At 39.4% G+C, this 13,780-nt stretch overlaps 1 protein-coding gene across 1 annotated transcript in view; it reads right to left on the minus strand.

Annotated features, from left to right (window-relative positions):
- Nucleotides 1-13,780, minus strand: part of SVEP1 (sushi, von Willebrand factor type A, EGF and pentraxin domain containing 1) — a 161,474-nt gene that overhangs the window by 73,881 nt on the left and 73,813 nt on the right. The window contains exons 12-19 of the mRNA XM_045840312.1: nt 13,085-13,279; nt 11,779-11,900; nt 9,646-9,754; nt 8,663-8,827; nt 7,888-8,121; nt 6,506-6,667; nt 5,021-5,182; nt 122-283 (exon numbers count right to left, since the gene is read on the minus strand). Coding sequence (XP_045696268.1) covers nt 122-283; nt 5,021-5,182; nt 6,506-6,667; nt 7,888-8,121; nt 8,663-8,827; nt 9,646-9,754; nt 11,779-11,900; nt 13,085-13,279 — 1,311 coding nt within the window. The remainder of the gene's footprint in view (nt 1-121; nt 284-5,020; nt 5,183-6,505; nt 6,668-7,887; nt 8,122-8,662; nt 8,828-9,645; nt 9,755-11,778; nt 11,901-13,084; nt 13,280-13,780) is intronic.

The following is a 13,780-nucleotide window of genomic DNA, read 5'->3' on the forward strand; positions in this document are numbered from 1 at the left end:
ATTTAGTAAGTCTAGACACCCAAATCCACTCACATGTTAAAAGTCAGAACTGAAGCTACCACAAAGATGAGCTAACATCTCCAACAGAGGGCTATGTATGCATAAAAAGCTATCATCTTACTGGAGCAATCTGTGATGGACGTGGCACCAGTGAAGGTTGTAGTCCCGTAGAAGGGGCACGCCAAGCAGAAGGACTTCCCTGCATTGGGTTGGTAGTAGTCTTGAGGACAAGGGTAACAGGGCTTTAACCCAGATCGGGAGAACTCTCCTAGTGGACAAGGTACTGCAAGGGCAAAAACAAACCATTTGTGCACTGAAGTAACACGGCCTACATTGAAAAGAAATGTGATAACCTTCAGTTATAAGAAAGCCACTGAATTGCTAATACATTCTCTTGTGCATGTTTAATACCCAGACCATTTTATCACCCAGATGAATGTATTGTTTTTCCTTCTTGTCTTTTACAACAGATATAAACAATAAAAATTCACACTGGTCATATAATACTGTATTCTGATTTTTCTACTTAACGTTATATCATTAGCATTTCCCACGTCATTCCCCAAATTATTAAATAACATGGTTTTGAATAAATGAAAAATATCACATTCCTTTCACAGACCATAACTGATCTAATGCCTTCTACTATTGGACATTTAAGCTGATCCTATTTGTTTGCTATTATAAATAATGCTGACATGAAATTTTCTACATAAATTTCATATATATCTCCAATGACTTCCTTGGGATAACAGTTGCATTTGAGGTGAATAGTCAGATCTAAAGTCATGAAAAATATAAAGCTGTTAATATATATAATGCCAAATCATTGAAAAAACGTTAGTTCCAATTTACAGTCCTATCAGCAGTGCATGAAAATGCTCTTCTTGTTGCATGCTTATCAGCATTGATTATGATTATTACATTTTTTCTGATTTGAGTGTGAAAATAAAATTGTGCTGTTATATTAATTTATATTTTAATGGTAAATAAATTTGCTTTTTACTATATTTAAAATTTTTTTAAAGATTTTATTTATTTATTTTTAGAAAGAGGGGGAGGGAGAGAGAAAGAAAGGGAGAGAAACATGGATGTGTGAGAGAAACATTGGTCAGTTGCCTCTTGCATGCCCCCTGCTAGGGACCTGGCCCACAACCCAGGCATGCGCCCTGACCGGGAATTGAACCAGTGACCTTTCAGTTTGTTGGCACAATGCCCAAACCACTGGGCCACACCAGTCAGGGCTGAAGTTGCTTTTTAAAAAAAAGCCTATCAGAAATTTTTACTTCTCCTGTATATTTGACATTTGTGTGGAGGTCTTTTATTTTTAAACCTGCTAATGTCATTTTGTAGTAGACATGACTTTCTACACAACACTGAAGAAAAATTTAAACACTGTTAACCAAACCTGAAATTCTCGCCAATCATTGGTAGAATAGCAACCAAACAGGATAATAGTCTCAAACATAACATGAGCCTAGTCTTTCTTCAGAACAGTTTGGCTGCATTTGGCAGAGGGACGATGGGTAGACTACTGACGATTAACCCCGTGGACTGGGTTTAGACTATGACCCGCACACACACTCTGGTGGACTGTGCTCTTTCCTGTGTGAACCGGTAACATCTGTGGGAGCCCTTAAACCATTACAAGCAGAAAACTACTAAAATTAGTAAGACCTGTCTGCATAAATTTAAGTATAGAAGATAGAACATAGAATGTAGCTATCTCAGATATCAACATACTTACTATTTAGGTTTTGGATTCTTGCTTATAAAAGTTAATACAGCAGAAATAATTAGCAATATGGTTGCAGCAGAGATGCACTTGAGGCTCAAGGCAGCCAGATACCCCAAGCAAGGCATGTCTTTTTTGTTGGTATGACAATAAACATCACATAAACAATAGTGGTTGTGATAATCACAGGACAGTTGGATCAACATTCTTAAGGAGAAAAATCCAGCCGAATCTCTTGCCTAAGAATCATTAACACACCCAACTGACAAAAAGGAGTCAAGTTGAGTGATGGCAGAAAATACAAACATGAATGCCTATGAGAAGAAAATATTTCTTGTGGCTATATTCATTATAATCATGAAAACTTTTGAACTATAAGTATCTTTTTTTCACCAAGGATAATCTACTCTTTGTTGCTAAATCTCAGAGTTCTAAAAAGGGTTTTGCATAACCATAGTATAAACTTGTGGAGTTTAAAATGGGTTTTCTGAATCTCAAGTTTCCAAAAATGATTGCCTATGTGGAAAAGGTTCCCTCTAAGCAGCTAATTAAAGTAGTTAATTGAAAATATATATCTTACACTGGTAAAAATATAAATTCTGTCAATAAAATCCAAGATGCTATGATAAATTAAACTTTTTTTTACATATAATTGTTTTCAGTACAATCACACCATTAAAAAAAAGGACTATGGCCTTAAAAACTGACAGAATGTCAAAAATTATACTAAAATATAATAATAATAAAACCTTAAGATTAAAAGTCAATAAGCCAGTTGCCATCTCAAAATAGTGAACATGTTGTACTGTCTATACTTTACTTTTGGGCATAGAAAGTGTAAAATAAATTTTTTATGTGAAAATTACTTTAAATTACATTCCAAAGGCAGACACTTATCATCAGAAATACACTTTCCAGGGGTGGATAATCAGCATTTAATATATTATTTATATATGCAGTAAATATATGTATGTGTATATAAATATATATATATATATATATATATATATATATACACACACACATATATGTGTATAAACATATTCAAAATAGCACTATCTAGTACATAACACAGTATTAAATACACATGCACACATACATGTACACATACATATGCAGTTTGTAATGGAGTAAAGTCATCAGAAAAGAAAGAAGAAAGTTTCATCTTGAATCTTGGCCAGAAAATCTGGTTTCTGAGTCAAGAAAATGGAACAAAATCTGCCTCATCTCTTCTACTGAAGAGAGAGAAAAATTTCTAAGTGTGCCAAAAGTGGTATTAAAATAGAGTTATAAAAAACGAAAGCAATGAAATGACCAGAGTGAGGTGTAACCTGAATGTCTGTTCCCTAGTAGTGTCCGGGAGAATGCACAGCCCTGGAGCCAAGTAGATTTTGCCTTTCAAATGGGTTTCCCCGGACCGGGTCAGAGGTCAAAGACTCTCACTCCGAGCCTCCTTTTCACTTCATCCCAGAGCATCTGGGTGAGAGATGCTGCCCTCCCATTCCTTCTCCTATGGCACCATACAGAAGTAACACCACCACCAAAAACGTTATGTAGGGGGCTTACTCTTCAGCTAAAAATCATTAAAAAAAATCACACTCTTAAACTGTAATCACAGACCCAAGAATATTTAATAGCCTAAGAAGTGATAAAAGACATTTCATAAAAGAGCAATAAAAGATGAAATGTGTAAAGCATGTAATATTACTTTAACATAATCACATACTTAAATATAATTGCCGTAATGATGAAAGACATTTTAAGTTCAATATGCGAAAGAGTGTAAAAAGTAGTATCTTAGAAAAAAAGATAAAATGTACTACAACACACCCATAAAAATAAAACAGAAAGAAAACAAAGAAAAAGGAAAGAAAGAGGGAGGGAGGGAAGGGGTGAGAGAAAAAAGACAGAGAGAGAAAGAAAAAATAGCAAGAAAAGAGTGTACTAAAACCTAAGAAAAAATGTGTAAGGGACCATTTTAAAGCTCAAATTCAAGTTTAAAGTAAAACGGTGTCATCCAGCAGCACAGGAAAGAGCACTGAGTTCTGTTACTTCCAGTTCTCACTCAGGACAAACAGAATGTGGTTACACTTGTGCTAGGAATATTAGGAAAAATAGGCCAGTTACCAGAAGTTTGAAGACTTTCTGGAAATTGTAATCACTTAATTGCAATAATTTGCTGTTAGACAAACCCCAAGGCCCACTCGGAAAGCTAAAGGAAAAAAAAAACTGTCTCATGCAAACTTGTTTTACTGTAAAAATCCTAGTTGCTTTTGTGGTTGGAGAAAAGGAGTAAGAAAGAGAGAGAGAATTCTTTTACTGCTGACTTTCTCCCCAAATTAGTTTGTATGCTGAAAAAATAAAATTCTCTAATAGATCTATTTCAACCATAATGGGAAGTCTTGTTTGACTTTTCAAAAACAAAAATCCAAAGCTGGTATTACATACCAGGCATGGTTTATGAGTGACAAGTAGGTTCTAGTTAAGTTCTCAACTCATCAGTGAAACATTAGGCTGATAAATACTCCTCGTCTAAGTCCTCAGGTCTAACAGACCTTCATCTGCTGTGATCCTACCAGACTAAGATAATTTTAACCGATGGAATACATAAAAACCAATAGTATACTTCCCCTGTAGCCCTCAACTTAGGAGAACTACATTTCCCAAGATGCAGTGCTAGATACCTCTCCCAGCCAACTACTACCGGCAAAGGCCCTAAGGAGCTGTTTTCTAGGAATGCCAGTATCTAATTGAAGGCAGACTTCTATATGATTGGCATGCAATGAGGGTGCAAGGGGCGTGTGTGAGTGTGTGTAGTCTGAGAGAAATGGCGAACCAGCAGACTACCTTCTTAAAAATATCACTTACTCCCTGAGGGAACAGCTTTTTAATTTTTAGATTGCCATAGACCTTAGGTTTTTAAATAAGGTTGTGGAGAATGAGAATACACAATATTTTTTTTCAGAAAGTCATCTTGCAACCAGGCACACTTGTTTTGTTGCGTGATGCAGCAGAGTGAGGCCAACAACTTTTTATTTTTAATCCAGTTCCACTGATTCTGCAAAGCAGTAGCAGCTTTTGCAATTTCTGGCAATAGGCTGACCTTAGCTCCATTCCTACTTTTCACTTAAGCATTGGCTGGCTGCATAAAAGGAAACACTCTGTGAACACAGTTATTTATATTTTGCATACAGCAAACATAGGGTTTTGCTGAAAATATTCCACCGCTCCATGCATAGAACCTAGTGGGTCTGAAGAAGTATCAGTGTGTAAGGCTTTGCTAACCTCCACAAGCAGAAACGTGCACGGCTCCTCTTTTCACCGTTGAGGTGTTTGTCGGACATGGGAGGCAGCTCCGGGCACCGATGTCTGGCTGGTAACTGCCCAGGGGACACGATTCGCAAGTCTCAAGCCCATTTGTTGAGTAGGTGCCTTGTTTACAAAGAGCTAAAACAGAAAAATGTAATATGGTTAACAACGATGGCATTAAGCTATACAAAAACTAGTACTGTGTAGAACAGGGGTTTCTGCATGTTAGTTTTAGGACAGAACGAAGGACTCAGACCCCCAGCACACACACTGTATTTTAGTCTTCCTCATACTTGTGCATCCCAGCAAGTTTCAACCTGATTCCAGTTACTTCTGTGATTACCCAGCACAGTGCTTGACCCAAAGAAAGGTCAGCAAGTAGTTCTGCAGTGAAGTTAGAAATCTGCATCTGAGAAAGTCACTATCCTGAGAGCAGGTTAGCACGGCGGAACCAGTTCTTATACAAACTCTCAGCTTGAGCGACAGAAACGAAACCCTAAACGGGGCTGGAGCCTCATACCCAAGCTGGAACCTTTGTCGCTCTAATTACAAACTGGCCCTCCTACCTCTTCCTAGCCACAGACACTCCCTATGAACATTTAGCTTAATTTGAGGCTCTGAGATATTGGAGGGCTGGAGGGGTAGAAAGTAAGCATCGTCCCAGCACCAGGCCCAGAGCGGTTAATTAAGCAACTTTCTAAAGCTCATTGCAATGGTTCTGTAGGAGAGGAGTCAGGCCAGAGTCCTCAGCTTCAGGTGTGCTGTGCTCCCCTCTTGCCCTTGTCCCCCACAGGACTCTCTGCTTCAGGACGCTAATAACGTATTTAGGGCACTTCCACCCGGCTCTGCTCCTGAGTTTGTATTTGCCAGAGTGTGTCCACAGCTGCCTTTGCAACAACAGCAAGGAGGCCGGATTTTGAAATTCCTTCTTTGAGGTCTGTCTTACCATAACTTCAATTGTGAAAGAAAATGTTTCCTTCAAAAATGTTCATTGAGAGTACAGTGAAACACTTTGAAAATATTGAGTATTTTCTTTAGTAGCCAAAATACATGTATGTCGTGGCTGTAGTTATGAATTTCCAAGTAAATAGAGAGTTGATCCCACCAGGTCGAATACCATTCTAACAAAAAAGCAATCTAATGATGGCTGTTATGAAAGTCCTTCCCCCAAATTAAAGTGAGATTCAATTAAAAAATCCAGGCAGGCTGATGAATGCAGATTGGAATTATTGTCAGTGGAGTTTGACTGAGAGCAAGAGAATATTCCAAAAGGAAAGATAAATGAACTTCTTTCAAGTATGGGAAAACATTCAGGGAACATTTTATAATCGAAAGAAAGAAAAAAATAAATGAATGCAGTGGCTTTCAATGATGCTCTTATTTCATCTTATTTGCCATTTACACTCCATAACTGGAGGCAGAATTCAGGCTCCCCGTGTTCAATGTGCAGGTGGCCCCTACCTTTACATTCCGATCTGTCTCTCGAATGGAGATACTCAGTGTGAGTCCCGGCTGGACAGGGTTTGCACTCGAGCTGCCCCTCTTCATCTTGATAAGACCCCATCAGACAGCTCTCACAGCCAAAACGCTCCAGAGAATAGTGGGTCCCCAGAGGGCATTTGACTGCAGAGAACACAAACGGGAAACACCAACCTCCGTAAGCAGCAGCAACGGCACCCTCAGAGCTGCTCTGCTCCCAAAGCAGGAGAAAGTAATAAAGCCTGCTTCCAGGTCTTCTTGTTTATGGGTTTATGGGTTAAACTGTCTGCCAGAGGTCCACTCACAGGGTAAACCTTACAGAAACTGACAGTAGATTTTGTTTTTTGAGAAAGTGCAAATTCTCGTTTACCGAGCCTAGGATTTACGCGATGGGGGCTTTACAGTGTGCGTGTGAAAGCTTGGGAAATGCTCGGCTAATGAAGAAAAGCTAACACACTGCTGAACAAAAGGATAAAGCTATGAACGTTTAGGTTCATTTGAGGCTCTGAGATACTAAAAGATGTCTTGCGGTTCCTCTGATGAAACTGAGTGCTTGTCCATTACACAGCATCGCTTCCAGAGACAAAAGCAGGCAAGAGTGGTGAGCCCGAAATAGGTGAGTCAGGTGGACCCTTGTCTCTCTCTCTGCCTGCAAGAATCACTGCCCATTGGAGGCAAGTCTGAGGCATCCTCAGAGCCATGGCCTCGAAGAAAAAGGCCAATCTGAGGACCTTCCTTCCTGGGAGATTTGGTCTCCTTGTTTCCCAGGCTTGGAGTGGTTCTGAATTTCTGAGATCAAAGTGGAACATGAAAGTCTCCTAGCAAAGGTAGTATTATTATAGAAAATTAGTAGCTAAACGATTAGTTGTTATTGTTGTTATTATTATTATTATTATTATTGAAGGTGCTGCTGAAAGCTGTGAGGTCTAAAGATCTATGAATAAAACTAGGATTAGAATTCCTCATCAAAAATGGTTTTCTTGTCCTATCAAGAGTGGTTAGACTTTTGAGACAGAATAGCAGTAACAACCACACAATGATAGCAAAAGGTAGGTTTCACTTCCATATCCCATTACAGCTGTGAAATAGCTCTGCTCATCTCATTTAACCCAATATGCATATACATATATATGTGTGTACATGTATACACACATACATATTTCTAATCCTTACCTGAGGGTAAGTTTATTGATTTCTAAAGAGAGAGGAAGGGAGGAAGAGAAACATCAACTGGTTGCCTTCCGTATGTACCCTGACTGGGAACTGAACCCACAACCTTCTGCTGTACAGGACAACGCTCCAACCAACCTGGCAACCCGACCAGGGCTGCAGCAACTCTATTTGACTGCAGGGCAAAGTCTTACCACACATACGCCCTCTGAGCACTGAGCCTGGTCTGCAGAAGAGTAAAGCCTTTTCCGTTTCTAATGAGTTGCTATCGGCTACAAGTATTTCCGAAGCAAGCTGAAAGGAATACAGGGGCTCCTTGTCAAGGGTCCTTTTCAACTGATTTGTGATCGTTTCCAGGGTGTTAATGAGTCGTTGCTGGTTTTTCAGTTCAATGGTATCATTTCTTTCATCAGGTAAAGGCACACTAGCTGAGATTAAAAAAACGAGACAAAATGAAACATAACATATTCAGGAAGCCATTCATAGTTCGTTTTTATCTAAAAGAAATGGCATAGCAAAAATAGTCCAGGAAAAACAAACTCAAATGTAAGAACTACTTACTAAGAAACTAGTACATGGGGAATAGTAAGAACAATGTAATTTGCTTTAATCCTTCACGCTGGATCTGAATCGCCTTTTTGCAGAGTTCTTCATTATAGCATATTAAATTCCCACGTGTTCCTGCTTTTTAAAGCCTTAGTTCACTATGCCAAGCTGAGAACAAAGCAGGGTGCTCGCTGCTGTCAGAACAACACCTGTACTTACTGCTCTCAGAATAACACCCTAACATACATCTGTGATGTTAAATTGCAAAAAAAGAAAATCATGAGACTTAGGCGAATGTGCTCTCTCTCTGCCTAATTTTCACTTCCGGGGGCATTTCCTAATGATAACAGATATTTGAAAAAAAGGTCTGCGACCAAGAATTTCACATAATGATGCTCTTTCACATGGATGGTCTGTCCTTACCTGTGATGTTAAAAATTAACTTAACTTTGTGGTCAGTTAATGGGGCACTTCTTTTAGTCCGTGAAGGCCGGGCTTTGCCGGCACCCGTGGGGGTTGCTTGCACAGAGTCCAAGAAGTCGTCGTAAGAGTAATCCAGCCGATTAGCTGCCCCCCAACCACCTGGCCCTGGGCATTTGGGGCAGAGAAAAAAAGATTCTACAGTTACATCTTAATCAGCATTTAGCTTCAAAGGTTAAGCCAGATGTCCAAGTACCCTTGACCCCTGCTTAAATTACCCATAGGCACCACATATAGAATTTCACCTAAAGCCTCATATTATAACTTTTAGGCACTTTGCATTACATTTAGATGACCAGTAATTACATTAAAAGTAGAAAGAAAAGTCTATGGAGCTACACAGGCATTTAAACCATCCTTCTTTGACTCAATAGTTAATTAGGTTTAGAGACAAATGGGTGGTAACAGCAGAATTTTGATCAGTTCCTATTTCCCTTCAGGGTTTGCTCCATTTTTTAAAAAATCAGCTTTACAAATGTAATACACATAAGCAGATATTCTTTTGTGAAGATTATTCAAGATATCTGCATATTTTCTGAAGGCAGCATATATTTAAATATCTGTATCTATGTATTTATTTATTTATGCTGAAGGCAACAAGGATAAGTGAGGGCATCTGAGATTATTTAGATGCCCTCAATATCATTATGATCAACTATATGGATTCAGATTGTAGCTTCTTGACTTGGTTTTTTTAGTTCTTATCATCTTGATGAGTTTTGCCTAACAGTTTAAAATAATTTATTGGATACCCCAAATTTAATACATCCATAAAGATCACTAAGTACACTATCAAATTATCCAAAAATAACTTGATGAGGAAATTAATAAAAGTTCATTCTTCTAGTTTGCCCTACTCTTCTGAAATTATGTTCTAATTCTGCAGATTAGTCTTGCAAACTACCAACCCGGAATAATTTAATTACCAATTGCAAAGCCATTTTCATAGTCGTAATTATATTCAAGGCAATATTTTTTGGTCAAGTCTTCCAGCCTGCAGTCAATGTCATCAGCATCATTACAGAATGATGGGACCTGCGAATAAAAAATGCAGAGAACAAAAAGCAATTCACATCTCTGCATGCTCTGGCCTTCACACCTCCCTCGGTAGGAGTGGGGCGGGGGCGCGGGGGGGGAGGCTGGAGCTCTGCCTGTTCTTGAAAAGACTCCTGACCCTCCTCCACCCCTTGCCCTTCCTCCTCTCACTCCCTGTGAACCACTGGGATTATTCTCATGCCTCTTCTCTGTTTAAGTCACTCACCACAAATACCCGAGGCCTCCTGGGATATCTCTAATCTCTGAACTCTCAGCCACAGGTCTCTTCAGATCCTTCTCCTCTGACCTGGTCTCCCACCCCTCTCCCAAGTCCTGGAACCCTCCCAACCCTCCCCTCTGAAGCTCCCAGTCAGCAATCAGAGCACCTCCTGCTCTTGTTTGTACCTCCTTTTCCATGCTGCCTTCACCTGTGCTCTCAATGAAACTTGACTTTCCAGTTTTAGCTTTTCTTTTTTTTTTTTACTTTTTAATTAAATTTATTGGGGTGACATCGGCTAATAAAATTATACAGGTTTCAGTTGTGCAATTCTATAATGCACTTTCTGTTTTCTTAAGTGGTGAGCACGGAGGTGGAGGGATGTTCACCTCACTCTTCACTGCTGCTTTCGGAGCACACATCGTCTCGTGCCTCACAGTTTTGAGACGCATGCGATCAAGGAGAGCACGCACTGCCTCACCTGTGGCTGTCATCTGCAGCCTCTCCCCAGCCTGAGTCCCCCGATCCCCATACCAAGAACGCTGAGTAACTGCCCCTGTTCTAATTCTAGGTGATTCCTATGTCCACCAGCTAATCCTTCCATCTCCTGGGCTTCTCACTGCCTCTTGTCTTCCAGCCTCACTTCGTCACTCGCTCTCATGGTCAAAACCTCAGACCTCATTACCAGTAACTGCACCCTCTTCTCCTCCCAGGAATCCATCAAGTCTTGACTGTCAAGTCTTTATAACCCAGTGAGCCTACCACCTCTTCATCGGCCCTCAACTGTTGCTGTCTTCCCTTCGCCAGTCACCCATCTTAGATTCCGTGGTCCACCCCCACAAATCGCTCCTTTGCACGCACCCTCCTCAATGTGTTTGTCTAGAGAACCCTCCTCTAGCTAAACATTAAATTAATAGCGCTTCTTTCTCCACACTTGCACCCACGTGGACAATTACAACTTGAGAAGAACACAACCCTGCTTACTGGCAATCCTTCAACATTTCTTTAGTATATTCACTTCTACTCTGGAAGATTATTTTATAATTCTTTTATACCCTCTTTTCTTAAACTTCCAACAACTCCTTCCCAGCCTTACTCTAGGCTAATTATTCTACTCTAATAGCTCAATTAAGGGGACTTTTTAAAATAGAAGTCAGAAATGGTCCCTTTTCACTCACGTCCACCATCATGTGGACCCACTCCTGCATCTGTGTTCCTGTATCCTCAGCCTCCCGGACTACTCTCTCCCTCACAGTCCACATCAAATCGACTCTGACCTCTCAGTCGACTTTCAGAATCCATCCCAAATCTAAGCTAGCTACCCACTCTATTAGCATAAAATATGCAGAGAGTTCTTTTTTGGCCTTCGAGATGCTCAACACAGTTAAATATATTGCTTTGCTTTTCTATAACCACTGAAAGAGTCCTAAACAAAAATGCATGAAAAAGAAAACCCTTAAATGTCCACTGATCTCATCATAAAAGAAACACAGTCTACAATGGCATGTTTGTCCTACTTTCAATGACAAAGCAGGCGTTCTCAAACCACATGGATGCTAAGCATCTCTGACTTTTTGACTCAGAGTGTTTAAAATTTTTTTAACTTTTAAATACAGATTTACTTATAATTCACTCCAGATGTCCAAAACCTATGAATAATTCTAACTACTAGGAACACGTCTGGATCAAAAAGAAGAGGCAAATCATTAGGACAAGAAGTTTCTGTTGCAGGGGACCCAGGGAGGCTCTGAAGAGCTCAACAGCGTCCTTCGAAACAGGACGAACAGCGAGGGGTGGTGCTGCGTACCATTTTCCCCAGTGTCGTCTCAAACGCTTCCGAAAACTTTTTCAACAGCTCCGTGTCATCACAACGAGTGGCTTTGTACAGCGTCTCAAAGGACTTGAACCCATGATTTGCAAAACGTTTTACTAGAAAATGTTGGAAAAAACAGCTTCAGTTGTTTAGTGTTTTCAAAAGAGAGATTTAACTTTCCATGGAATAACTGTAACTTAGCATTTTAACTCCAATACGATTTGTTGGACTGTAATGAAAATCAGAGGTGACAGTTATGGGAAGTTTTTAAGTATCAATCAATCATAATAAACTGAGTAGAAGCCAAACAAGCACTGAACCCAGTTACTAGGTGATGACTTTGCTTTGACAAGTTATTCCTTACTTTCCAATCATTTAGGAAAATAAGAAATAAAATTGTTTTCATTATATTTCTGGGAAAAATCATGGCTGGATAAAAATATATTTTATATTTATTCAAATTTATGCCATGTATATTTATATTATATTTTCAACCATAGATGGTTAAACTTCTCTATTATGTGAAATTATAGTTCTTGAACATGTAATTTCACAGAGACAGATTTGTCCTAGGTGAAATTAGACTCAGCAAGTCGTCCCAAAGTACTCAGAGGTCAGGCCTTCTAATAGCATCACCATTAAATTCCTACCACCTGACATTCCACCACAGAGGTGGGCGATATTGCTTCTACTTGCTTCCCAACTTTGGAAAAGAAATAGCTCAGTTAAGTGGGCTTTACCCTTTTTCCATGACACTGGCATTTAAACTCCACCTATGGTACTGGATCAATTATTCACTCCAGATAATATCATTTACACTAGATGAAGATATTGGGTTATTTTTATAACAACACATATTTAAGATTATAAAATAGTTCTAAATCTAAATCAGATCGAAGAGTATATGAGTACCCTCATTCCATCACTTGTACTGGCTCTTAGTTTAAAAGTTATCTCTTCTGTAGTCTATGAGGTTCTACTTCAAGTTCAAGTTTAGAGGTCAGAAAAAAAAACATGCTGACAAGTCTCATCAGATAGTTCTGGTAAATAACAATGAGAGGGTCCGGGTGGTTTTGCCTGAAACTAGACCTTGGCCTGCAGCAACCCAGCCAATAACAAGGTTCTGTGGGGTAACATTTGAAATGGAGGAATGAACATTTCTCCACAAATGTTTCAAGTTCATGGCACTGTTTTCTACTCGCCAAACCTAATCCCTATAATGGAGGCAAACTTCCTCTTTACATGCTGAGAAATGTAAAACACCTGCACTAAAAAAGTCCAGAAGAAAGTCACCACTTACTCGCACAGTCTGGCCATTCTGTGGAATAGGGCGGCCTCCAGATGCCATCTTCGTAAGCGCAGTAATACCTCTCCGTAGAGCCCTCTGTGAAATCGTAGCCCTCCAAGCAGCTCAATGTGCAGTTCACTCCGGCACCATCGCGAGTACATATGAAGTCCCCATTTACCGGTGTAAAGGGAACCTCACACGGAGAACCTGTGTTTTAAAAAAATGTTCTTTTCATATGCTGTGGTATGAGAAAATAAATTAAATTCCAGGAGTCTAAACTGAATTATAAAAAGGATTCCTCCTGTCCACCATATTCGTAGAATAACTTCCATCACAAATCCTTTGCATGGGGTGGGCTTTTCAAGCCCTAGGTGGGTAGAGTTGCAAAGTTGTACCTATGTGTAATTAATGGTTGTGCATGTTTGATGGAAAGCTAAAAGTGTTTCTGATTTGGGGGTTGTTACTTCTGGCATTCTCTACTAAAAATGAAAACTAGAAATGTAGTAAATGCATTTTCAGAATATCCTTCCTCAAGCATTCAAAATAACACCATGACACTACTTTGTACCTTTAGAGAAAATGTTAATAAAATGTTAAAGACCACCTTGGAAGACAACATCTTTATTTATCAGGAAGTCAAGTAATAATAACTAGAAACCAAAATAAAATCTGTCAGTAGTAGTCTAACTACAAATCTACTGCTCCAAG

Source organism: Phyllostomus hastatus, unplaced genomic scaffold (assembly GCF_019186645.2).
Source record: "Phyllostomus hastatus isolate PE091 unplaced genomic scaffold, TTU_PhHast_1.1 phas_contig_34, whole genome shotgun sequence".
Lineage (NCBI taxonomy): Eukaryota > Metazoa > Chordata > Mammalia > Chiroptera > Phyllostomidae > Phyllostomus > Phyllostomus hastatus.